The 25,678-nt window shown below is 41.1% G+C and overlaps 1 protein-coding gene across 3 annotated transcripts; it reads right to left on the bottom strand.

Moving 5' to 3' along the window:
- Positions 1–1,915: 1,915 nt before the first annotated feature.
- FBXO9 (F-box protein 9) lies at positions 1,916–25,659 on the bottom strand. Of its 3 annotated transcripts, none has more exons than XM_058662124.1 (13): positions 25,644–25,659; positions 21,316–21,402; positions 19,445–19,603; positions 15,804–15,861; positions 14,476–14,575; positions 12,278–12,408; positions 11,422–11,536; positions 6,948–7,066; positions 6,678–6,768; positions 5,079–5,174; positions 4,720–4,813; positions 3,132–3,283; positions 1,916–2,445 (listed from the first exon to the last, which is right to left on the bottom strand). In XM_058662124.1, the coding sequence occupies exons 1-13, from the start codon at positions 25,644–25,646 to the stop codon at positions 2,337–2,339; spliced, it is 1,314 nt and encodes a 437-aa protein (XP_058518107.1). In that variant the 5' UTR covers positions 25,647–25,659; the 3' UTR covers positions 1,916–2,336. The 3 variants fall into 3 exon arrangements, with proteins under 3 accessions (XP_058518107.1, XP_058518099.1, XP_058518112.1); XM_058662116.1 differs by lacking the exon at positions 25,644–25,659 and adding an exon at positions 22,291–22,309; XM_058662129.1 differs by lacking the exons at positions 19,445–19,603; positions 25,644–25,659 and having other exon boundaries at positions 21,316–21,611.
- Positions 25,660–25,678: the final 19 nt, after the last annotated feature.

Consider the following 25,678-nt stretch of genomic DNA (forward strand, 5'->3'; position numbering starts at 1 on the left):
GAACGGTTTAAGGCTCATGCTCACGTCCTGGATGTGGGATTAGTTCACATCCCATTACTTCATCTAGAAAAGGGAATGGATGGAAAATTCGAGAGGAGGGATGAGCTGATGCTTGGGACAGCTTTGCTGTGAGGATATCTGAACACGAGCAAAAAAAGGCATGGCATGCGGTTTCTGGAATATGCTTATGTTCTTTGACAATCAATCTATGTACTGCTGTAGTTTCCCATGGTATTGGCCTTTATGTCCAAACAGAGTAAAAGCAGGCTATAATAGAAGTCAGAAAGCATCAATGGCAGGCTTTGCCTGGAACAGGGGCCAACAGCCACTCAGCAAGAACTCCTCCTGGCTGATCACCTCTGGGTGTCACTACTTTTTATTCTCTGTGAATTCTAATCTTCTCACAATGTACACTGCTTCTGTATTTTTAAGAACAACAATTTAAACACACAGAAAATATAGTCTGGACAAAAAAATCACTTTCTAGCTGCAAGTTTTATGAAAACTACTTTAGTGACTGCAAAGGAATTCCCAAATTTGAACTTAGTTTCCACTTGCTGGTTATAGCAAATAATTTAGCCCAGTGACAGTAGAAAACTTCAAGACATCCTCAAATTTCTCTTACTTTGGAATATACAGGTACTGATCCACTTGTGACTATGTCCTAGTGATGTGTTTAATCAAATTACCAGAGCCTTTATCACTGCCTCGCAGGTCCTGGCTCCAGTGGGAAGCTGATAATAATCAGTAATAATTGTTGATTAACACTATTATTAATACTATTACTTCCATAAACATTTAAAAACATTTGAGAGAACTAGTGCACTCAACTGCTGGTTTACTCCCCAAACTTCCGCTATGGCTGAGGCTAGCCCAGAGATGTGGATACTCTGTCTGGGTCTCCAGATGGGAGGCAGGTAGGTACCAAGACTGGAGGCAACACCTGCCTCCTAGGTGAGTCATTAGCTGGTAGCCAGAATGGAAATTTAGACAAGAGACAGGATGAGGGGAGGGGCGGGAGGACAGAGACAGGATGACGGACACAGACAGAGGACGAGACGGAGGATAAGAGACAAAGACTGGCACAGAAACGATGGGACCTAGGAGAGCGAGAGAATGAGGGGGGGTTACAGAGGGTGAGACAGCAAGAGAAAGAGGCAGTGAGAGAGAGTGGACGCGTGAGAGTGAAAGAGAGCAGCAAGAAGATGAGAGGGGGCATCAGCAGAGAGACAGAGGAAGAAAGCAGATGAAAGAAGAGGGAAGGAGAGGAGAGGAAGTGAGAATGACAAGATGAGAGCCAAGAGAGGAAGGAGAGAAGGAGATGAACAGGAGGTGAGGGGCAGAGAGGGAGTGACAGGGTCAGGATGAGGCAGGGAGAGAGGATGGGCGGCGAGGGGGAGTGGATAAGAGAGAGATGATGAGAGGGAAGATGATGATGATGAAAGGCAGAATGTAGAGGATGACAGGGAGGGAGAAGGAGGGTGTGAGAAAGGCAGCGGATGAGAAGGAACGAGAGAGGAGAGCTGGAGGGGAAGGGAGGACAGAGGCAGGGGCTGGGAGATACAGGGAGGGAGAGGATAGGATCACACGAGACAACCCACTTAGGTTTTTATACGGAAGAAGAAGCCGATTGGCTGAACTTGTTGAGGGATTCTCTTCCTGCCTTACACCTCTGTAAAAGCCTGAGCTAAGGCCAAGCTATCGATGGGCTGTGCCCAAACATGAAGATCAATGAGGAAACGAGGAAACGAGGAAATGATTGGTAAGCCTCTTGACTTTTATTAAATATTCTGACATTTTTAACAGGCCATCCAAATTTATTCTTCTTGAAAGAAACTTTTTTTATGATCTTTATTGGTCAAACAGTTTCAAACAAATCCAGAACAGATTTTCACATTTTGGGCCTTTAGTGCGAAGACACTATGTCATGCAAGAAGTAAAATAATGATTCATGGGCGCTCTCCCTGCCACCTTTTAATACTAGGATGATCAGGCAGAAGACAACGACTTATGGGACAGGAATCCGCTTGGAGCAGGACATGATTCAAACCCCATTGAGGTTTTTCTTACAACATAAATGAGCTTTGAAAAACTTATGATTTCAACTTCTTAATTCCAAAACAAAACAACCCAAGAATCAGCTATCCCCTTAAATAAAAATAATAACAATAATAATCAATTTATACTCTTCTTCAAAGAACAGTTTAAAATAAGTTCCAATCCCATATATATATATTGTATATATATATATGTATATATATACACTTATAACTTAGGTGCTTCTGCACTATGGATGCTTACTCATGCGACAGGGAGCGAGGCCTGGGCCTGGCGCCCTAGAGCGGCCTCTCTGAGAAGGCTGTGTAGCTCCTCACCCTGGCGAAGAACAAGGGCGTGTACATTTTGTCGATCTCGAAAGCGCTGACCGCAGTCTCCCCGGTGGACCTGCAGAGCAAGCACACAGTCACCGGGGGCAATGGCTCCTTCCAAATGCTGCCAGGCTTGTAGGCTGAAGCTCAGGTTGGCCTTTATTTATGACTTACCTCAGTAAATCCTAAATGACACAAGCACATTGCAGAAAACTTGAGTTTTAAGGTATAAAGATTAAACGCTCATCAATCCACTACCAGACCCAGTCCCCCTAGAAATACTTCTCTAGTGTTTCTTGCCCACGCCTCAGGCTCTTTGGAGCTTTCTGACTGACCGGCGTCTAGGAGGACTTTTTCCTGCAGCTAACACGATGAGATGTGTGCGTTTCCCTTTGCAAAGCTTAGCCTCTTGGTGGTGTTTCTCACCTCAAAGTTATGTTGTGGTATTTTTAACTGATTCCTGAAAGCAGAATTTCTAAGTGAAAGGCAAGAGACACTTTAAGGCTCCTAAGATATTTTAGGAAGAATTATCTTCCTAGATTAGAATTTGATATTTGCATGATCAGCAGTGACACTATAGGCAGGAAATCAGGGGATGAAGTTTTGCTCCCCCAATCATTTATATCCTTGCCTAACAAGACAGAAAACAAATGAAAGCAGAAATCCCAGTGACTTTTATAAATATTGCAAGGAAGTTGTGTGTTATAATAAGATGCTAACTCTGTGGAGTTCAAAACATCTGTTTTTCTTGCATTCACCTACTTGTAAGTAATGTGACAAGAATGATGTATCCAGATGAGCTTGTTGAACCTCTGGTGGCCGCTGGAGCACAGCTGTAGCCCCACATGGAAAGTCTGTTCTGCTTCTTGTACAGGGACACGACGGAAGTATCTGTATTTGTAATCAAGTGGCTTCTGTTTAAAAAAAAAAAATTGACATTTAGCTTACAAATCTGTAGTAAGCGTTACATGTTATGCAAGTTATATACTACGCAAGAATGACACTAAATAATATATTGAATGTCCTGGACATCATCAGAGTGCCTTGAAAACTGTTACATACTTTAAAAATAAATGATTTTCTTGTTCAGTTAACTTCACATGTATAAAACGAGGGAGCTTCAAAATATTCAAGGAAAATGGATTTAAAAAGATACCTTGATACAGAAAATTTTGAGACTCACTCATAGTATGAATATTCCATGAACTTTTTCTTTTAAAGATTTAAGCATATTTTGTTCAAAAGGCAGACAGAAGGAGAGAGGGAATCTGGCTCACTCCCCAGGTGGCTGCAATGGCTGAGCTGAACCGATCCAAAGCAGGAACTTCTTCTGGGCACCCAACTTGGGTGCAGGGTCCCAAGGACTTGGGCCATCTTCCACAGCTTTCCTGGGCCACAAACATAGCTGGACGGGAAGTAGAGCAGCCAGGACACAAGCTGGCAACCATATGAGATGCCAGGGATTGAAGGGAGAAGATAGCTTGTTGAGCCATGATGCTGGCCCCAAACTTTTTTTAAAAGAGACTCCATACTTGCCCTAGTTACTAATATTTACAACTAATTACATATTTGTGTTAAGATTTAATTTATTTGACCTTCTTGGGTCTATATTCTGTCTTTTAAAAAGAACCAGAAAAGTGCAAATGGACAAAGGCTATGAAAAAAAAAACAACAAAAAACAGATCCCCAATCTGAGAACTTGAAGCATTCTAGCATAACATCAGTCATTAAATTTGTATGGCATACTTTTCCTTTAAAAGAGCATAAAGCAGAAAATTTGCTATAGTGTATTTCCAGTAGAAATTAAGTTCTAAGACATTCCATGTGAGACAGTAACCTGTATGCGTCACTGTAGGAAGGAAAACAATCTCTAATTCAAGAATTAGAAGAGCCGAATTCATATACAGGTGTATCTTATTATTCCCCAGAGCTGCTCTCCCAAGATTTAATAAAAACAGGCCCCCACCTCCACTGCTTCCTCATGCCATAAGCAGGGAGCTGGATGGAAGTGGAGCAGCTGGAGCATGACCCGGGGCTCATCTGGGATCCTGGCACTTGCAAGGTGAAGATTGAACCATTTAGCCATTGTGCCGGACCCTATCCCTACATTTTCATGTGTAACAACATTGAACCAGAAAGAAATCCACCCCGAGAAAAGCAAGCTGATCCAATTAAAGATAACCACCTGTTAGAAAACTCTCTGGTTCTCTTCAAAGAAATGTTACACAGACTTTGTGAAAAGACACAATAGTTTTTATTTTAATTGAGAATGCTTGAATGAAGAGATGACTGAACTACAAAAACAAAACAAAGCAAAAAAACAAAACGCAATTCCACCTCACATACTCACTTCTTCTTTCCTCTTAGTTATTACAGCAAACACTTTTGTCTGATTGTCTATATCTTGTGCTACACGATAATGACCCAGTAGAATTGCATCGGTTCTAAAAAACAAAACAAAATCTTATGATATATATAATAACAGATTTAAGACATCTAGAAAGTAATGAATAATAAGAGTGTTTCCTCAACTTGCCTGAAAAGAATGAGCTGGAATGTAAGCTTTCATTTCATAGACTGGAAGATGCAGAAGTAGACCTTCTAGGGCGAGGCCCCAGAGCCCCACCCTTCCACCCTTCCAACCTTCCACCCCCTGCAAGGACTAGAGATAAATAAAACATGGACTAGATAGGTCTAGAAAAATATTACCTGGTATTTCGAGTTCTTAAGCGGGGAACAATGGACTGAGGTTCCTCAGGGGTCGTCAGCATCATCACATGGCCGTCAGGAAAGAATCTTAAATACCTGTGTAAAAAGAAAACACACCAGAGCAGTGGTCATGGCACCAACCTATTCACAGGCGTGAAACCATAGCTGAAATGACATGTGCCAAAGACCTGAAAAAACATAAAAGTGAACACGGCTGACAATGTGTCAGTTCAGTAACATGGAACTGAAGACATTTCACTACTTTCCTTAGTTGCCACTGTGTATGTTTTAGTTTTATTAAAGAAAAATTGGATTAAATACTGCTCTAGTTGAAGTTACACACTAGAGCCAGCGCCATGGTGTAGTATATTAAACCTCAGCCGACATTGCAATCATCTCATATGGGTGCTGTTTTGAGTCCTGAATGCTCCACATCCATACAGCTCCCGGCTAACACGACTCTTGGAAAAACAGCGGAAGATGATGCAACCTGCACCCATGTGGGGGACCTGAAAGAAGCTCCAGGAACCTGGCGTTGGACTGGCTCCTCTCTGGCCATTTGGGGAATGAACCAGCAGATCAAAGATCTCTCTCTGTAAATATGCTTTTCAAATAAAAATAATTTTTTTCAAAAAAAGTTATGTGTGGGACCCAGCACAATGGCTCAACTGGGCTAGTCCTCTCCTTGTAAGCACTGGGATCCCATTTGGATGCTGGTTTGTGTTCCAGCTGCCCCGCTTCCCATCCAGCTTCCTGCTTGTGGCCTGGGAAGACAGTTGAGGATGGCCCAAGGCTTTGGAACCCTACACTCATGTGCAGAAGCTGTGAGCTTCAGATCGGCTCTACTTGGCCATTGTGGTCCCCTGGGGAGTGAACCAGTGCATGTAGGATCTTTCTCACCTTTTCTTTATAGATGTGCCTTTCCAATAAAAATAAATAAATCTTTTTTTTTTTTTTTTTAAAGATTTATTCATTTTATTACAGACAGATATATACAGAGGAGAGACAGAGAGGAAGATCTTCCGTCCGATGATTCACTCCCCAAGTGAGCCGCAACGGGCCGATGCGCACCGATCCGATGCCGGGAACCTGGAACCTCTTCCGGGTCTCCCACGCGGGTGCAGTGTCCCAATGCATTGGGCCGTCCTCAACTGCTTTCCCAGGCCACAAGCAGGGAGCTGGATGGGAAGTGGAGCTGCCGGGATTAGAACCGGCGCCCATATGGGATCCCGGGGCTTTCAAGGCGAGGACTTTAGCCGCTAGGCCATGCCGCCGGGCCCAAAATAAATAAATCTTAAAAGTTACGTCTTTCTTGAAAGAGTGAGAGCCAGCAATACTCAATGGTTAATTCACTTATTTCTCAAGTACAGTAATGTTTAGTAAACTAGAAGGCAAAAGACAAGGAGCACTCTTAAGGAACTGTGTGAGTCTAACTAACCCTTTGGTTTTTTTGGACAGCAGTTTATGTTAAACACTAGGTGAAGAGACTGCAGGCCACTGTGTCAATGAGTCAAAAGCAACAGAGAGCAGATGTCTAAATAACTAATAAACCAATACTTGGAGAGAATTTTCCACTCACTCATTTTAGTACAGTTGTACCTGTAATATTCCACTTGGTGCCAGGCTCTATAGAAACCATCAAGAGACTGTTCCCCCTGACGAATGTATGTGGTCTTACTGATATACACACCTAAGGAAAGAGAAAATTTTTTTATAAAAAGCATAATAATTTAAAAAATTAGCATCATATTTTTACTGTAGTTGCTATTAAATATAGTACTTAGGTCCAACAGAGAAAATCAAAGCTAAGAGTTTGTTTAAATCAGTTTGAAAAATGATTTCTCCTGAATTTTGCTGAGTCCAGCTTACCATCAAATCGAACACGAGGCCGCTCTAAAAACATCTCCCTCCAGGATGTGTATGGAACAAGTTTAATACTGCTTCTGCCCCAAACTCTCAAGCAAGCCAGACGCCAAATTTCAGGGTCTCTAAATAACACAAACACAAAATCAATACATTTAAGAGGCAAATCCTTAACATATGCAGACATACAGTTTTGCTATCACTCCAATTTATTCACTAAGTATTTGATGAGCACCTATGACACACTCTTCCAAGGGCTAAGAAGAGAGACAGAATTGTTGCACCTCAGCACAAATATCAATCAGCATCCCAGGGGTGGGGGTCCTTGGCTCTTCTGCGTGGTGGTTGCTGGGTCTGTGGGCCCTGCCCCAAGTTGACGCAGGGCCCATTGGACCTACACCCACAGGGTTCACAGGTCCAGCATGCACAGTGCAGGTGGGCCCAAGGACCCAGGCCAGGCTTGGAACCATAGCAGAGGAAGAACAGAACAAATTGGACAACTACCCCAGCCAAATGATGACGGCAAATATCTGGGTCAATGGAGACTCTAAGGTTGACTATGTCAGCTAATGGACATTGGAAGGGTTCCCTCATCCTTGGATCAGTGAGATCAACAACATTTCAAAACTATTGAAACCACCTGGGCAGAACCTTTGCAGCATGCGTCACATAGGGACCTTGGCTTGATTATCAGGTGGCCATTGCCCATCCCTGGGTACTGGGGCAGTTGGGAGGCTGGGTGTGGCTTCTCCCCTTGTCCCCCACTTTCCCCTAACCCTTAATCCCACCCTGATCATCTATGTAAGCATCATCTAAAACTTTCCAAAAGTTAAAAAATATATATACTGCAAAACTAATTTTAAATGTATCTACCCTCACTAAATAGGATCCATCTCAGAGAAGTAATGATGGTTCAACATATACAAACCAATAAATATTTCACAGAATGTAACAAAAAGATCAAATGATCATTTCAATAAATATAGAAAAAGCATTCAATAAAATTCAACACCCCTTATGGCTTAAGAACAAAAAATACACCAAGTCATATATGTAGGCAATGTATTTTAACGCAACAAGGCCATATAGGACAAAGCAATAACTTATATCACACTGAACTAGAACAAGCTAGAGGCTTTTCTTCTAAGATCTGCAACAAGACAAAGACAACCGCTCTCAACAATTCTATTCAACTAGTACTTAAGTCCTAGTCAAGGCCATTGTTCAACACAAAGAAACAAAAAGCATTAAATTAACAAGGAAGAAGTTGAACCATCCTCATTTAAAGATCTCATATATAGGAAATCATAAATAAGAGGGCCCAACATAGCAATAACTATCTCTTAGATCCTTCCTCCCAAGATGACAAAAAAGGAACAGAAATGAAACAGTAATGAAAATAGGGCATAGCCACGTACAGTCTGTGTCCATGTATGCCCAAGGACAAGGCCATTAAGAAGTTCATCTTTAGAAACAGGGTGGAGGCCTCGACACTAGAAGCATCTTCCACGCTACATGTGAAACTGCATTACTGTCTGAACTGTGCCATTCACATTAGAAATGAAAGCAAAGAAAGCCAGGAAGGACTGAACACTACTCCAATTTAGACCTGCCAGAGCCGTCCCACTGCCTCGACCAACGCCCAGGTAAGCTTAACCTGTGAAGGCTGAAGAAAAACTATCCTCTCAAAAGTTATGTGGAAGGCTAGAACTGCGGTGGACCAGGTAAAGCTACTTACTGCCCGTGACCTGGCATCCCACACGACTCCAGTTCATGTCCCAGCTGTTCTGCTTTCAATTCGGCTTCCCTGATTATGGCCTGGGAAAAGCAGTGAAATATGGCCCAAGTGTGTGGGACCCAGCCACCCATTTGAAAGACCCAGATGAAGTTCCTGATTTCTGGTTTCAGCCTGGCCCACTTGTAGCCATTGCAGCCATCTGGGAAGTGAATCAGTGGTTGCAAGATCTGACTTTCTTTTTTTTTTTTTTTTTAAGATTTATTTATTTTATTACAAAGTCAGATATGCAGAGAGGAGGAGAGACAGAGAGGAAGATCTTCCATCCGATGATTCACTCCCCAAGTGAGCGCAACAGCTGGTGCTGTGCCGGTCCGAAGCCAGGAGCCAGGAAATTCTTTTGGGTCTCCCACGCGGGTGCAGGGTCCCAAAGCTTTGAGCCGTCCTCGACTGCTTTCCCAGGCCACAAGCAGGGAGCTGGATGGGAAGTGGAGCTGCTGGGGTTAGAACTGGCACCCATATGGGATCCCGGCACGTTCAAGGCGAGGACTTTAGCCACTAGGCTATGCCTCCAGGCCCAGAAGATCTGACTTTCAAAATGAGTAAACAAATCTCTCTTAAAAAAAAAAAAAGTGTATCCAAAATATATAAAGAATTCAATGGTAGGAAAATAGTGACGGAAAATGGGCAAAAGACATGAGCAAACATTTCTCATAAGACAGATGATGTATGAAAACTCAGCATAACTAGTCATCATGAAAATGCAAATTAAAAACAATGAGATATTACTCCTTTCCTGTTTAAAATGGCTGATATTAGACAAAAAACAGCAAGCTTTGGCACTGATGCAGAAAAAGGGAATCCTTATACATTGTTGATGGCAATGTAAATTAACAGTCATGGAAAACAGTACTGCATTTCCACAAAATATGAAACAAAGGACTATCATATTGCATATTTAAACAGTGACTGTAGAGGCCCAAGTCTACCTAGATGCCCTCTGTGTTCTGCACAGATGCCCCTGCAGCTAGATACTAGATAAAATAACCTTTCAAGGTACCCTAAGAAGAGTGAAGTTGAAGCCTGAGGGCCACTGTACGAAGACTGATTCATGACCTACCTCATTGCTAGCTTTTCCCAGTATACACTTCATGAAACACAGCTCCCTTAGGTTATATGTCTCTGAATCAATAAGCAAGTCTGCTAACAGTTACCAGGAGTCCCTCACATGGTTTTTATGATTTATTTGAAAGGCAAAGAGAAAGAGAGAGAGAGGGAAAGAAAGAGATATCTTCCATCACTAGTTCACTCCCCAAATAGCTACAACAACTGGGCCAGACAAGGCCAGGAGACAAGCTCCATCCAGGTCTCCATCCAGGGGCCCAAGTTCTTGGGTTGTCTTCTGCTGCCCTGCCCAGGTGCATCAGTAAGGAGCTGGATGGGAAATGGAGCAGGACTCAAAGCAGCATCCTACACGAGATGCCAGTACCTCAGGCAGTGGCTGCGGCCCCATGTTCTTCAGCTTTTCATTCATATATGATTGATAACCCATAAACCTGTATTGTCTTAAACCTGATTCGATGCATGCACTTATCCTTCTGCAAAAGTACAAAGTCTTTAACTGAATTTAGTCTTGCCAAACAGTCACTTCAGGCAACAGGACTGTTGTTCCCAAATTTTAGTAGTTGATTTGACTAGCAGAATAAACTTTGATTTTTCTTTTTTTTTTTTCATGTTTTTTTTAAATTATTTATTATTTTTACTTCATTAATTACATTGTATTATGTGACACAGTGAAACTTTGATTTTTCAATCAGACTCCGATTATTTCAGAAAACAATATGATGTAGCCATCTCACTGCTGCGTATCTGTCCAAAGGAAAAGAAATCAGCATAATGAATAGTAATTTGTACTCCCATGCTTAGTATCACACTATTCATAAAAAACAATATATGAAATCAACATATGTGTCTTTTAATGGGTGAAAGGAGTAAATAAAATGTGGTATACAATCATATACACAATTAAAACACTGTTTAGTCTTAAGAAGCAACAAAATTCTGGGGCCAATGTTGTGGCATAGCAACTTAAGCCTCCATCTGTGACACAAGCATCTGGTTCATGTCCCAACTGCTCCACTTCCCATCCAGATCCCTGTTAATGAGCCTGGGAAAGCAGTTGAAGATACTCCAAGTGCCTAAGCACCCACATAAGAAACCCAAAATCAGCTCCAGGCTCTTGGCTTCAGCTTGGTCCAGGCCCTGCCACTGCAGTTATTTAAGCAGTGAACCAATGGATGAAAGATCTCTCACTATCTCTCTTCTTCTTCCTTCTCGTAACTCTGCCTTTTAATTAAATAAATAAAGCTGATATGCAAACTGTATGGAAGCAGTACATATGACATTCTACTATTACTCTATACCCTGGAAACCAAGCATGTAACCTTTAAATCACATTAAGTATAGCTTACCAAAATCTCTCTTCATTTTAAGCTTTTACCTAGAACACCAGTCACATACTTTCGTGAAAATTTGCAAAAGACCAAAAGAAAAGGAACTAAAAAGAACATCTGTCCCACCTACCTTCCTCTATAACTCAACCCCCCCACCTTGATCAGAGGCCCACATGGACATGCATCTCTCTCAACCATGTCAACAATATTAAACATAAAAGTTTTTTAAATTTGCAAAAGACCATACTCTTTTTTCCCCATTGCTTCAGTTGTTTTCAAATCAAGCAAGTACCTGGCACAGATATAGAATCCTCTGCATACCAGGGACAATTGCTCCAACGATCGGAGGTCCAAGTCACTAGAAACCACCCATCGGAAGATGTACATCAGGACCTCCATCGGCAACGCTGTAGAAGAAAACCATCCTTCTTGAGTCTCCCTTAGTCATTCCATCGTCACAGCCACTCTCCCAGTGCATCGTGCATCCCTAGGATCTTAGAAACTAACACCTCACACCTTCTGTATTGCTCAGTGCCACAGCACAAGCTATTACTCAACAGGAATTAATAGTTCCTAACCTAAGACTCTGATCTTCACCTTTTTCAGTATAGATCTGAAGCTACTTTTCTAAAGCACCTTTTCCTTTGCAACATTTTTTTTTCACTGAGAAATGTTAAAACATGTAAGAAAAATATTTTACTGTATACTTGTGAAATTCACATCATTAATACCTGAAAGCTATTATTAGTCTCCTTAAAATTTTTAAGTTCCCTTTCTCTGAGAAATTCCAATTATACAATAGTTAACACATAAAATAACACGTTCATGTCTGAAGACTCAGGTTGCTTTGGGACTATTGCTTAACTGAAATGCTTCACCATAATAGTATCCCTCCAACCTTCTTAGGGTTACCTCAACAATTCATGCACCCTACGAGACCTCTTTTAAAATATGATATGCTTGAAGCATGGCAGTAACTAATTCCACAAGGCTTCAGATTTCCCAAAGCTTTCCAGTTCAATCAGCAATTATAACTTCATCGTCCACCATGTTTTGAATGAAGACATCAATCACCCACCCACGTAAGCCTAGAACATTTCAGTCTATGGTCAAGTACCCTGAGATGTGGAATGACCGCACACACACACCTGATATGTGAGTCTGACTGCTCTCCAACTCCGGCTGACACAGTTTGAGCATGGACTCCTGAAATGTGAGTTGCTGCTGGAAGTAGGACAAGAGATCCTCCATCTTGCCATCATCATCATTATCTTCTATGCTGAAATGTAGCGAGCAGTGAATACATGAAGTGCTTTTTCCATTCAGAAACTCGTTTTTCATAACATTGTCAAATCTGCCTTAGAAAACTCCCTTAAAAGCAAACTGTCTTGTTATTTAACAACAACAAAAAAGTGATAACTGTTTATCCTGCCTTGATAAGAAGTACTGCATCAAGTTTTTCAAACAAAAATCTTTAGCAATTATCACCCAGAAAGACTTAGGATCTTGGGATACAAGTGTTGAGATTTAAATGGTCAGTTTTTGTTCAGAGATTCCATCAGTTGTCACAAAAATTTCAAAAGCTTTTGCCAGTAAGTGATCTTAAGCCACTCCAAATTTTTTTTAATAAAAATCAAATATGGACATGTCATCTTAAGTACTTACCAAGATTTTTCTAATAGATGTGCCTTCTTAACTAAATATCTAATTTGAAAAAATTCTTATAGTTCACAAGTCATCTACTAACACATTTAAGTGTGTAGTTAACAGTTCTTAACAACAACAAAAAAGATCTAGCTTCCCATTTTTGCTTACACTAACCAGTAAAGATGATCAGACTTAGCAAAAGGCTTTGATTTGGATAAAATTAGAAACTAGGAAGTAAAACATACTCTACTGGCACAGGAAAAAAACAAAAAACAAAACAAAACAGAAAAATTCTAAGTTCATCATGAGATCTGGTAAGGAAAAAAAATGTTTACACCTTATAGGTTTGTTTAAATGGGTGGGAGAGAAAGAAATGCTTTCTTGAGTGCTTTAATACAATCTTCCTTAACAGCACTCAAGACTATTTATAAAGCTGACTAAAAGCTAGATTAACAAATTTAAAGAACATTTAGAAAAAGTCCAATTTTAACTACAAACTGTTTTACATTACTAACTCTAATTTTGTGAATATCATCACTAACCAAAAAAGTTCAGATAAATACAACTGACTTTGTTGGGATGTCTTCGATATGGCTGATCCAAAAGATTAAGTAGTAATACCAAATGCAGTTACACACACTGGCAAATAAGTATATTAGGCACAAAGGCAACAACTTGCAAAATTTTGAAAGGTAACAGCTTTTTGCCAAAATTACTTTTCTTACATTATGGTTATTAAATCTGGAATTTTTTAGAGGTACAAACTCCCTTCCCTGCTAACATCAACTTGTAAGATTTTTCAGGAACAAGGGATTAACATAAATTTTCTAGTTCTCTTACAAACAGTTTCAAAAGTATAGATTTAAAACTACTTCTCGCACTCAGCGTGATAGCATAATGGTTAAGGTCCTCGCCTTGAACGCCCGGGGTCCCATATGGGCGCCGGTTCTAATACCGGCCACTTGGGGAATGAATCATCAGATGGAAGATCTTCCTGACTGTCTCTCCTCCTTGCTGTCAATCTGCCTTTCTAATAAAATAAATAAATCTTTAAAAAAAACAACTACTTCTCATCTTTTTCCATTTGAAAATGAAATGTCACTACATGACTGTGATACAAGTGGTAAAGTGGTAGCCAGGCACTGAAATATGATTCCTTTTAAGAATGCTTAAAGCCTGTACTGGTACATTCAAAATATTTAGAACTTTTATAATGTTTTGCCCACACATATTAAGAGAACAAAGTCTTGCTATAGTTAAGCAACAATCTAATAAAATTAAAAACAATTTTAAAATGTAAACCTTAAAAATATATGAAAAGACTAGTATAATGAAATTCTACATATTCAGCACGCAAGTTCAACTATTAACATTTTTTTAAATTTAACCTAATTACATGTGAATATTTTAGGTTTCAAAGTTTAAACATGGCTAATTTATTTCCAATAGTGACTTCTTGCATTAAAAATAACATTTTATTTCAATTTTGCTGTTTCTATTTTAAAATGTGCATGAATATTTTAGTCTTCAAATTCCCCCATTAACAATTTTTCTACAACTTTTATGAACAAGGATATACTACAGACTACGCAGGTTAACAGAATTAGCACCATCTTCTATCTCACCAAGGGTCAACAGGGCAAAGACTCTTAACGTTAACAGACTCTATGCATTATTGTCCATCAGATTATATACGCACTAGCTGTTTCCAACGCCATCACCGTCTGGAGACCGGGAATAAGTAATCTTGAACTCTATATCAGGTACAAGTTGCATAGCCCTACGATAAAACTTGATGGCTAAAAGAAGAAATAAAGCTAAATTAGCTATGACCACATACTTCAGCAATTTACCTTTAACTGTGGTTTAATTTGGTAACTTTTTAACAACCAAATTATCTTTTTCTACATGCAACTTGGTAATTCAATGAATCAACTTGCTTCCACATTTTTTACTACTCAGAAAGAAAAATTTTAAAAGGCTAACGTGGTGTTAAAACTGAGGTTGCTATATTTTACTCTTTTGTTGTAGCCCTTCTCCCTCATTTGCACACCCACTCACACACAAACAGAATTGATTTTATGTGGTTGTTTTTCTTCAGTCTCTGAAAATGCAATGGCGGTCACCCCAACAGAAATACTTGTACACAAACTTCAATGACAGAGTTGGAGATAGATACTTCCCTGAGGAAGAGTTTTCTGGAATTTACCCTACAAATCCAACTTTCTTTAGCCAGACTGTCTCTCATTCAGTTAAGCTATGATATTCAGTAATAAGCTCTCCTCATGAAGATACCTCTCTACAACCTACAACTGTCACACCTAACTCCTTTTCAATACAATCTATCAGTTGCACATACAAGCATTCTATCTATATTCTATTATTCTGGGTGAGTTACTGAATGTCAAGTACAGATGGGAATCTGCACAGACACTCAACCACCTGGACACTTTTAAAATCTGCCCAAGAAATATCCCTAGAACAATCTTGCAAATAAATGCAGTAACTCAGGGAGTATTTTCAAACAATTCAAACACAGGTGTTTTTCCCAAGCCTCAGTGTCTTTGCTATCATAACATAAAAGCGTAATTCCGAACCTACCACTATAAATAGGTCTATAATTTTGCTTACTAACACATTTCTATTGGATTATTAAAACAGACAAAAAGCCAAAGCATATCGCTTTAGTAAAATAAAAATTAGAAAACAAATATATGTTCATCTGATCAATTAGATCCCTTTCTATGAAGTAATTTTCACCTATAAATGGAAGCTATCCTATTTTAAAATGAACACAGTTCATTCATGAAAAATACTAAAAGTACAGAAAACATTTTTTATCTGCTCAACATATTCCCTCATAATATATTTTAAAGATAGGTTATGCAGATACACAATTTTTGATTTAAAATAATTCCAAAATTATGACACTATGACAAATATGTTCTAGAGAAAAAAAGAAAAAGTGCAGCAGAGCTGTTACTCATAAATCCCACTACAACCAGACCCTCAGCAATGGGGTTTTACCTTCGTAAAGAGCTCCATTCTGTTCTTCCTCTACTGCTTTTAGAAAGAGTTCTCGAGCCTATAAAAATTGAAAAACAATTTTTGAAAATGTGTATTAACAAGGAGTATGGGGACCCATACTGAGGTTCAGGCGGTTAAGCAGCTATCCGCGATGCCAGCATTCCTTCCCCTCCAGCACCTGCTAATGCCCATGGGGAAACATTGAAAGACGGTCTGAACACTTGAGCGCCTGCCACCCATGTGGCATGTTGAGAAGGCATTCCAAGCTCTTAGAAAGGCCTGGCCCAGCTGGTCATTGGAGAAGTGGTCAGCATAAAAGAGATCTCTCGCTCCATCTCTAATTCTCTCTTCCAAATAAATCAATCGATATTTTTGTTTTAGTTTAAGGTGTGTCAGTGGCATAGAGCAAGCGGATATCAATAGGCAAAATAATTCACCCCGGAGGTTGGGTGTTTGGCACAATTCTGAATATGCTGCTTGGGATTCCACAATCCACAATACAGTGTCAAAGTTCAAGGTGTGGCTGTGATTTCAAGCTCAGTTTCCTGCTAACATGCACCCTGGTAGGAAGTGGCTGACCACTAGGGTAGTTGGTTCCATGTCACTTATATGAGGGACAGGGGTTGAATTCTGAATCCCTGGTGTCTACCTGTTTCAGCCCTAGTAATTGCAAGTGTTTGATTGGTAGTTAACTAGTGCACGAGAGATCTCTCTCTCCCTGCTCTTCAAAAAAGCACCCCATACCAAAAAAGAAAAGAGTCATTTTGACCCTCACATAAAAATGGAAATGGATCATGAACTTAAACGCTAAATCTGCCTACAAAACTTTTACAAGAAAAAAAAAAAAAGAATCTTGTAAGACACAGGATTAGGCAACATTCTGATATGTGACACCAAAATCATGATTCACAAAAAGTAAATAAACTGAACCTCATCAAAATTGAAAATGTGAAATTTCCCATTAAGAGGATAAAACAGGGCCCAGCGGCGTGGCCTAGCGGCTAAAGTCCTCGCCTTGAAAGCCCCGGGATCCCATATGGGCGCCGGTTCTAATCCCGGCAGCTCCACTTCCCATCCAGCTCCCTGATTGTGGCCTGGGAAAGCAGTTGAGGACGGCCCAATGCATTGGGACACTGCACCCGCGTGGGAGACCTGGAAAAGGTTCCAGGTTCCCGGCATCGGATTGGCGCAGCATCGGCCCGTTGCGGCTCACTTGGGGAGTGAATCATTGGACGGAAGATCTTCCTCTCTGTCTCTCCTCCTCTGTGTATATCTGGCTGTAATAATATGAATAAATCTTTAAAAAAAAAAAAGAGGATAAAACAACAAGCTACACACTGGGAGAAAATATTGATAAGCCACATATTCAACACAAGACTTGCATTTAGAATACATGAATTCTCAAACCTCAATAGCGAGAACATAATTAGAATAGCACAGATATTTCAGAGAAAATATGCATAGGGGAAATAAGTATAGAAGATATTTAAGTACATTAGACAGTCAGGAAGTACAAATTAAAATCACAATGATCTATCACTACACTGAGATCAAGTCACTAAAATTAAAATCAAGTCAACAAATGCTGATGAGAAGCTGGCACACACTGATGGTGGGAAAATGGCACATCTGGAAAACAGTTAGGCAATTTCCTTCAAAACAAATGTGCATTTGCCATAGAACCCAGCAACTACACACTTGGGTATTTATCCCAGAGAAAATGAGAGTTTATTTTCACCCAAAAGACAGCACCAAAGATTTATAATAACTTTAACCATAATAGTCCCAAATTGGAAGCAATTCAAATATTCTCTAAGCAAGGAATGTGGTTATAACAAGCGAGGTGCATCTTTATTAGAGTATACCACCTGCTACAGATACATACATAACCTAGATGGGTCTCAACAGCTTTAGGTCAAGTGGAGAAAGTTTATCTCTAAAGGTTACATACTGTACAACTCTAGTGATAAAACATTCTTGGACTGTTGCAACTATAAAATGGAGAACACACCAGTGGCTACCAATAGGAAACAGGGAAAAAGGAGAGTAAAACAGTCCTTGAAAGCTGTCTTAATCCAAATGTAGTCACGGGGTCAGTAATGTGACATAGCGGGTTAAGCGCTGCCTGCAATGCCAGAATCCCATATGGGCTGGGCATGAGCTTGTGTCCTAGTTGCTCCACTTCCGATGGCCTAGGAAAAGCAGAGGAAGGTGGCTTGTGTTTGGGCTGCTACCACCAACACTGGAGGTCTGGAAGAAGCTCCTGGCTCTGGCCTGGCTGTTGGATGTTGCCATCATCTAAAGAGTAACCCAGTAGATGGAAAATCTCTCAAATAAATACATTTTTTAAAAAAGTAGAAACAAAACTGAGTCACCTCTGGCAAAATCAAGCTGGAAATTAATGAAGGGATGGCATTCATGCATGGTTTATTTGTCAGATGAAAAGATCTACCATAAGAGACTCTGCCAGAGCTACAACCTTGTAGAGACCATCCAAATATGACACAAGGGATACTTCTGCAAGGGCATCCGCCCAGCAGTCCTTGGTCAACATGGAGCTGACGCTACCCTCCCCCTCTTTTAATAAAGACTTATTTTATTTTTATTGGAAAGGCATCTCAGATTTATGGAGAGGAGGAGAAACAGAGAGAAAGATCTTCTGTCTGCTGATCTAACTCCCCAACTGGCTATAGCTGAGCCAATCTGAAGCCAGGAGCCAGGAGTCAGGAGCTTCTTTCTGGTCTCCCTCATGGATGCAGGGTCCCAAGGCTTTGGGCCATCCTTTACTGCTTCCCCAGTCACAGGGAAGAACCAGCACCAGTATGGGATCATGGTGCTTGCAGGGAGAGGAGTTACCCAACTGTGGCATTGCACTGGCCCCTGATGCTACCCTTGTAACTAACCCACGGATAACTGTTTCAAAACAACTTATGTAATCTTCTTCAGTTTACCTTTGACAACCTTTGCCTTCCTTTGTCTCTGAATGGACTCAAAATTTATCATGACATGAATATTACAGCTTGCAATCTTCTGTTTATTTTTGAATATTACCACTGCAGAAGATCGGGTGAAGGGTGCAAGAGACTAATCTGTGCCTGTGAATCTGCTAATATGTTGAAATAAAAATTAAAATTGAAAAGCCTGAAAAATTTTAGTCATTATAGTAATGTCAATTCTTTGGTGACTAACTGTAAATTAATCTTGGATTTGATGATGTAAAGATGACAGCTTCCATCAGAAAACAATGAAATGTGAAAAGGTGTGCTGTGCCTACAAGCACCAGGGGAGGGATGAACTGTGAACTGACAGGCAGCATTCAAGCACATTTTCAGAATGCACACTTTCAAGATTTTTCCAAAATAAAGAATATCATTATAATATGTTCAATAAAAGGCATAAAATCAAACCGCTTGGAAAGGTTTCTGTTGATTCAGAGACATCAATCAAGTAAATCTCAGAGGTATGTAAATGAACAAAAGACATATCCATGAAGAACACACAGAAGCAACATTATCCAAATCTGTAGAAAAAGTAGCAAAGCACGTACAAACATATCAACATTCTTCCATATGAAGAAAAACTACATGTCATGTACACATGTCACTACACGATGACAATATGATGATGTGTTTAATACTTAACTCTTCTTCTTTTGCCAGTTCTTGTTTTCCTTTGGTATCTGCTGCTGCTTTCAGTTGAGAGCCTCTTGCTGTTCTGCAAGGTCGTGTTTCTAAGCTGCTAGTGCCCACACCTGGGGCAAGTTCAAACATCCACTGAGCTCGGAACATCTGGAGTTGCGCCTAAAAGCAGACATGTGTTTCAGGCTTCACTGGGGCAGGGTGGCACAGCTCTGGAACTTATCAATGTGTCCAACGTCTACTCTCATGCACATAGTTATCATTTCAAGATCAGAAAACAGTCTCTTAAATTACCCATAACCATTAAACTTCTATTATCTCTCAAACTAACCCTCTGCTTAAGACATTCAAGACCCATGAAAATTGGTTTGAAGTTAGTCTTTCTATACAGCAAAAGTCTAATGGTATTGGGAGAATTAAACTTCAGTTACAAATGCATGTGAGCCATCACTTAAACCTGTATTTGCCAGCTTCAAATAATTAAGGAAAGCATCCTCTGGAAGACATTAACAGTACTGCCAAAAACAAAAAATTCTATAGGTGAGTCCAAAGTCTTTCCTTTCATAATCATGGATTCAGAAAGGGAGTTATTTTTTCCCCCCAACTAGTCATTTAAAAATGTTACAAGAGAAAGGGAAGGGCCCCTGGGTGGCAGGCTGGTTTGCTGCTCAGATTCCCCCTGAGTGATAAAGAACCTGTGGCCCGCCTTCCTGGAGTTCTGCCTACAAACATTCCGGACTGTCAGCCCTGCTGAGAACTGCCTCTGCAAGATCACAGTCTTCCCAGGCCCCATATTTTATTACTGATGGCTGATAAAGGCCTGGCACACTCTGCTCTCGCTCTCACTGCAATTCCGGCCAGCTCTAACAGGCTTCAGAACTCCCACGGGGCGGGCACAGGCAGCCCCTGAAGGCTACTTTGCAGCTAGCTGGCCTTCTCGCCCTGACCACCGCTGCCCTCCCCCCTCCTCCCACAGCTTTGATTCCAAGAGTGCTCCCTTTATCAGTCTTCCACACAGCAATCGACTTGGTCAACCAAGCTGAGGCACGTCTCCTCTCAGACAGGGCTGTAGCCAACAGGACCAGGTTTATTACTCTCAGCTTTATGCTTTTTTAGAGGCATATATAGATGTTTCAAAAATATTCTGCTCTCCGTTCTGTGCCCTGCTTTGGTTCCCAATCCTCTTCCAAACAAGTTGCACAAGCACGGAGACTCAGGTTGTCTAACATGATAAACATTTTTGCACATGCATCCTTACTCCCCCATTTCCTCAGGATTAATCTGGAAGCACAACCGCCACGCTTTTCATTGCAATCCACACTGCCAGCCTGCCCTTCAGAAAGCTGTGCTAATTTACCCTCATGTACAATGTATGAGTGTTTTCATCATCAGACATTATCCATCAAACTGATTACATTATTAATGAGACTAATTATCTCTCCAAATGCTTAAAGGCCACTCACATGATTTCTACCACTACCTGTCACAGTCGTCTGTGTTGCTCTTACTAATTTATAAGAGTACTCTACGCAGGCAGAATGTCAATCTAGAAGTCCCTATGTTGTAAGTAGCTTCTTCCAGGACCATTCCTTAACTGGATTAACGTCTTTTGTTACATATAGCTTTTAAATGTTTACATAGCCAAGCCTATCAAACTTTTCTTTACGATGATAGGTTTTGAGTTGTGCTTAAGCCTCAATCTGAATACTTTAAACCCATGCAGTAAGTTACACAGTAGCAATTATTGATATTCCCTTTATAGAAAACAATGCAAATTTAAGAACTTACATAATTATTCCATAATTACAACCAATTACTGCCATTGTATGAGAACTGATAGAATGAGAAATAAATATGTAATTGAAGAAACATGCCTGCAGGTCTGTTTCAGCAGGACTCTCATTTTCATCAGCATCGCCTGCTCTGTCAGTATCAGAATGACAATCTTCCTCAGCTTCTGCCTGCCAGGGAAGAACCCACATGGTATCAGCAGCAGGTACACAGCAGTCTCCTTTCTCCCGGGGGCTTGCTGCTGGGCCAATGGTTTGCAGAACTCCGTACAGCAGGGATATAGGATGCATTTGGGAAAATAAGCATGCAACATATATTTTCTGCTCCAAACTAGTTTTAACATCACCACCAACCTTAACATTCGCCCCCAACCAGAAAATCTCACATTTCACTTCATCCAAAAATCAAATTATATGTAAAACAACTCAAATTCATTGCCATTCTTAAGTGATACAACTGAGCATAAAATAAATTCCATTAACATATCAATGAGTATTAAGTATTATAATCTATACTAATAGTTTTCATTTCAGAAGTTTTCTTTTAGTTCAGTAACAAAACAACTGGCTTGTTAAAGACTTTTTTAGAAGAAAAACATTTAAACAAATTAGTCCCATGGTCCAATTACAACAATTATTGATGATGCATTTCACAATTTGTGAAATCAAGACCTTAATAAGGTCTACATAATGCAATTGATTGTTAGGATTTCAAGGATTATGTTATAATCCTTCTGTTCATACTATTTATTTGTTTGTTTACTTATTTATTTATATTGGAAAGGCGGATTTACAGAGAGAAGGAGATACAGAGAGAAAGATCTTCCACCTCCTGGTTACTCCCCAAGTGGCCACAATGCCTGGAGCTGAGCCAATCTGAAGCCAGGAGCCAGGAGCCTCTTCCAGGTCTCCCACATGGGTGCAGGGTCCCAAGCCTTTGGGTCCTCTTCTACTGCTTTCCCAGGCCAAAAACAGGGAGCTGGATGGAAGTGGAGCAGTGGGGATACAAACCCACCACCCAGTGGAGGAAAGGCAATTGCACCAGGCCCTGTTTCATACCATTATTTGTGATAAAACCAGGTGACTTTTCTGCAAGATTGAGATTTTGCTGAGTAATAAGTAAATATGTTCCTTTGCCATCTTACTCTCCATAAACTGTGGCTGGATCTGTAGATAGGTGCTGTTGTCTCTTATCAGGAAGTGTTCTGAAATTTGGTAGAGGTTGAGCAAGTACTGTGGCAGATGTCCCAAACACAACTGGGTTCCCCTGAGGACAAATAAACCCTAGCGATTTTCATGTCCATAAAGGGTCAGCAGGTTCCAAAACAAAATATACTATATTTCCTGTTAAGCAGATACAAAGTTGCTTCTCTCCAGCTAAGCTGAATGACACCAAACAGATAAATTCAGTTTTTTTTTTTTAAATCCCCGTGGAATTAAACAATTCTGCTGGGCTCTAGTTTAAATGCTTTGCTAGGTGGTTAAAAATAAAACATTTGCTTCAGAAAATAGTTAACAGCTCAGTAAACAGCTTTGCTATAGGATATATTATTAAACATTTCTACACGTGACTGTTACCTGTTCATTAACATATTCAAATGTACTAGGAAGGTTTGGCAGTAAGAGAATTACAACAGTGATGCTTCCACAAAAAAATTTTTTTTAATCCAAAAAATCCAATTTTTGGATATGGGATAGACCTAAGGTGGAATAAAGCTGGACTGGAATTTGTGCAGCCTGGGGCTTCACAGAGATCCCAGACCAGATTCTTTCCGGCCCTTTTTATTCTTAGTGTTTAATAAACCGAATCCCGCCTTGCAATGAAAGAGATGTTGCTTCAGTGCAGTCTGTTGGATAATAGCCTTACTGGCACAAGGAACTTGTGCAGTCCTAAATGTGTTCAGGACTATACAGGAATGTGATAAACAGCAAAAAAAAAAAAAAAAAAAAAAAAAAAAGCCCTTGCAAGTAAGCTAGAAGAAAGAACAGGAAAACCTGCTCAGTTTTATTAGTTCCCAAGACATTAAGCTTGGCGATGATAAATTTTAGCTGTAAGTTGTTGTCAGGAAAAACATGTCTGTCTGAACACAGATCACCGAACTTGGCAGCCAGACATGCTCACATTATAGAACAGCGTAAGTAAGCTTTGCTCTCTGTTTTATCTCATGTAACCAGATTCAAAGCCAGGGTGCCTTGAGAACAGCATAAAAGATAAATCAGTCAAGAAACCCCTGAGAGACCAAGAACTCATGTGAATTTCCAGAAAACTGCAAAGTGTAAGTATTAATGTACTGCCAATACATTTTTTTTTTTTCAAAAAAGCTCTTAGCGAGCTTTTCCCACCAAAACCTCCACAGGTAGAAAAATACATAACGAAGGAAGCCATATGTGTACAGCACATCACAGCTTGGCAAGCAGGTATCTGTTCTATCAGGTAAACGCCAAGCTACTGAGCTCTGCAGGGGCTGCTCTGAGACTCCGGCCTGGCAGTCCTAGGAAATGGCCTTCCAGAACTTTCCCTCCTCTCCTCAGTCTGTCCTCTGACATATGCTGCTCACACTCCTCCTTCTGTAATGCCCCCTCTCTCTTCTCCACTCATCCCTCAAGACAGCCCAGAGGTCACCTTAGATGAATTTTCTGTTGCCTACAAACTGCCCCTTTTGTCACCTTCTGACATCTGCATCCAGGTTATATCTACATATTTTTACTTCCTTCAGAGTTTCATGCAGTGAAGGCACACATCACATCTTAGTCATCTCTGTAACCTTACGGCCAACACATTCTTGCTCGATTCACAGTAGCAGCCTGGCCAAGCCTCACGTGTCTCATTTGCAAAGAGAGACATCTGTGAAAAGGTTTCGTGATTCCCAAGGTTCCTTTCTGTAGGTGACATTTCACATTTGAAAGTTTCTAGGCGCAGGCATTTAGCTAATGGTTAAGATGCCTGTGTTCCATCCTGGGGCACCTGGGGCCCCACCCTGTTCCAGTTCCTGATCTGGCTTCCTGTTAATGCAGTCCCTAGCAGGCAGTGGTGATAGTCCAAGTGACCGGGTGGGCTATTACTACCCAATCCAGGGAGACCTGGATTGAGTCCCAACTCCCACCACTTGGGAAGTGAACCATTGGCTGGAAGTTCTCATTCTCTCTTAAATAAGTAAAAATTGAGGGGAGAGGGAGGTGGAGGCAAAGTTTATCCTAAATCATTTTACAGGTTTGGCTATACTGAAGGTCTAATAGGTACCAGAGTCTACAATATGCCATAAGAAGACAAGTGATCAAAAAAAAATTGGTTGAATGAGGAAAATGCCATACTTATATTTAATGCATACCCAAGGATGACAAAACAGGAAACCTGTAACACAAACAGCATCTTTCTTCTCCCTTGAACTCCCATTTAATACTTTGCTTTTTGGCAGGAGGACCACAAGAACATCACATTTATGATAAACAGGTCTTTGGCTACCACTCAGGTCTTTTCATCTTTCACAACTGAGTTTGACCTAAATATCACCTTTCTGCTTCAATAGCTCAAGTCGTCAGCATTTCACAGGGTGGGATTAAAAAGACATAGAGGTTCAGGGCTCTCTGGTCAGAGAAGGCCTCCTGAGAGCTTAGGGTCAGAATCACTAGGTGTTTCTCCTACCCGCCAGATTAAAAACAGAAGCAAAGTTCAGCCATTTAATTGAGGAATATTTGAGCAAATAAGTTTGCAATCATTTCGTACTTGATTCATTCGGCGCTAGCCAAAGCTACGTTTCTCAAACACACAAGGTACCCCTAGCCCAAGAAAGAGAGGGCCGAGACTTCATATTCCAGTATTACTTGCACTGTCCAAGTAATACTGTCCAAGCAACTGGCAGTTGCTTAGCTCAGCCTCTCCATTTGCACTGCACAGACGCTCCTCAGGCGCTCTGCGTCTTGCAGCAAGACGAGGTCCTCGCCAACTCCATCGGACCAGGACAGCCTGCCTGCCAATATCCTAGCTAGGGCACTGCCGCCTCACAGTCAGCAGGTGCAACTCACACCCAGGACTCCCGGGGTGGGTGCCTGGAACGGACTTTGTGGGGACCCGACTATGCAGAAAAGGAGCAATCAACAAGTGTCTCTTGCTTGCCGGGGCTCCCTCCCCAGTTCAGGTGCTGTTTTTGATGTAAAGGTAAGACCGCTTCAACATCCCCGGGGAGCAAAAAGGGGCCCTTTGCTCCGTCGTCTCGTAAACCCTGCTTTCACAGCGAGAGCTCGGCTGGGAGGGTGTCCAGCAGGACGAATCGGAGGAGCGGTCAGGGCTGGCACCCCCTCCGAGGCCAGGGCCCTTTTAGGGGTTGCTGGACGCGCGGCTCCCTCTCCTCCCTCTGACCACCTCCCGGGACCCAGGCCCTGCCCCTCAGGTCCCCTGACCCTCCCTAGGTTACCATGCTGGCGGGCCGCAGTCCAGGGGTCCTCCGCA

The sequence above is a fragment of the Ochotona princeps genome, chromosome 1 (genome assembly GCF_030435755.1).
Source record: "Ochotona princeps isolate mOchPri1 chromosome 1, mOchPri1.hap1, whole genome shotgun sequence".
In the NCBI taxonomy this organism is placed as follows: domain Eukaryota; kingdom Metazoa; phylum Chordata; class Mammalia; order Lagomorpha; family Ochotonidae; genus Ochotona; species Ochotona princeps.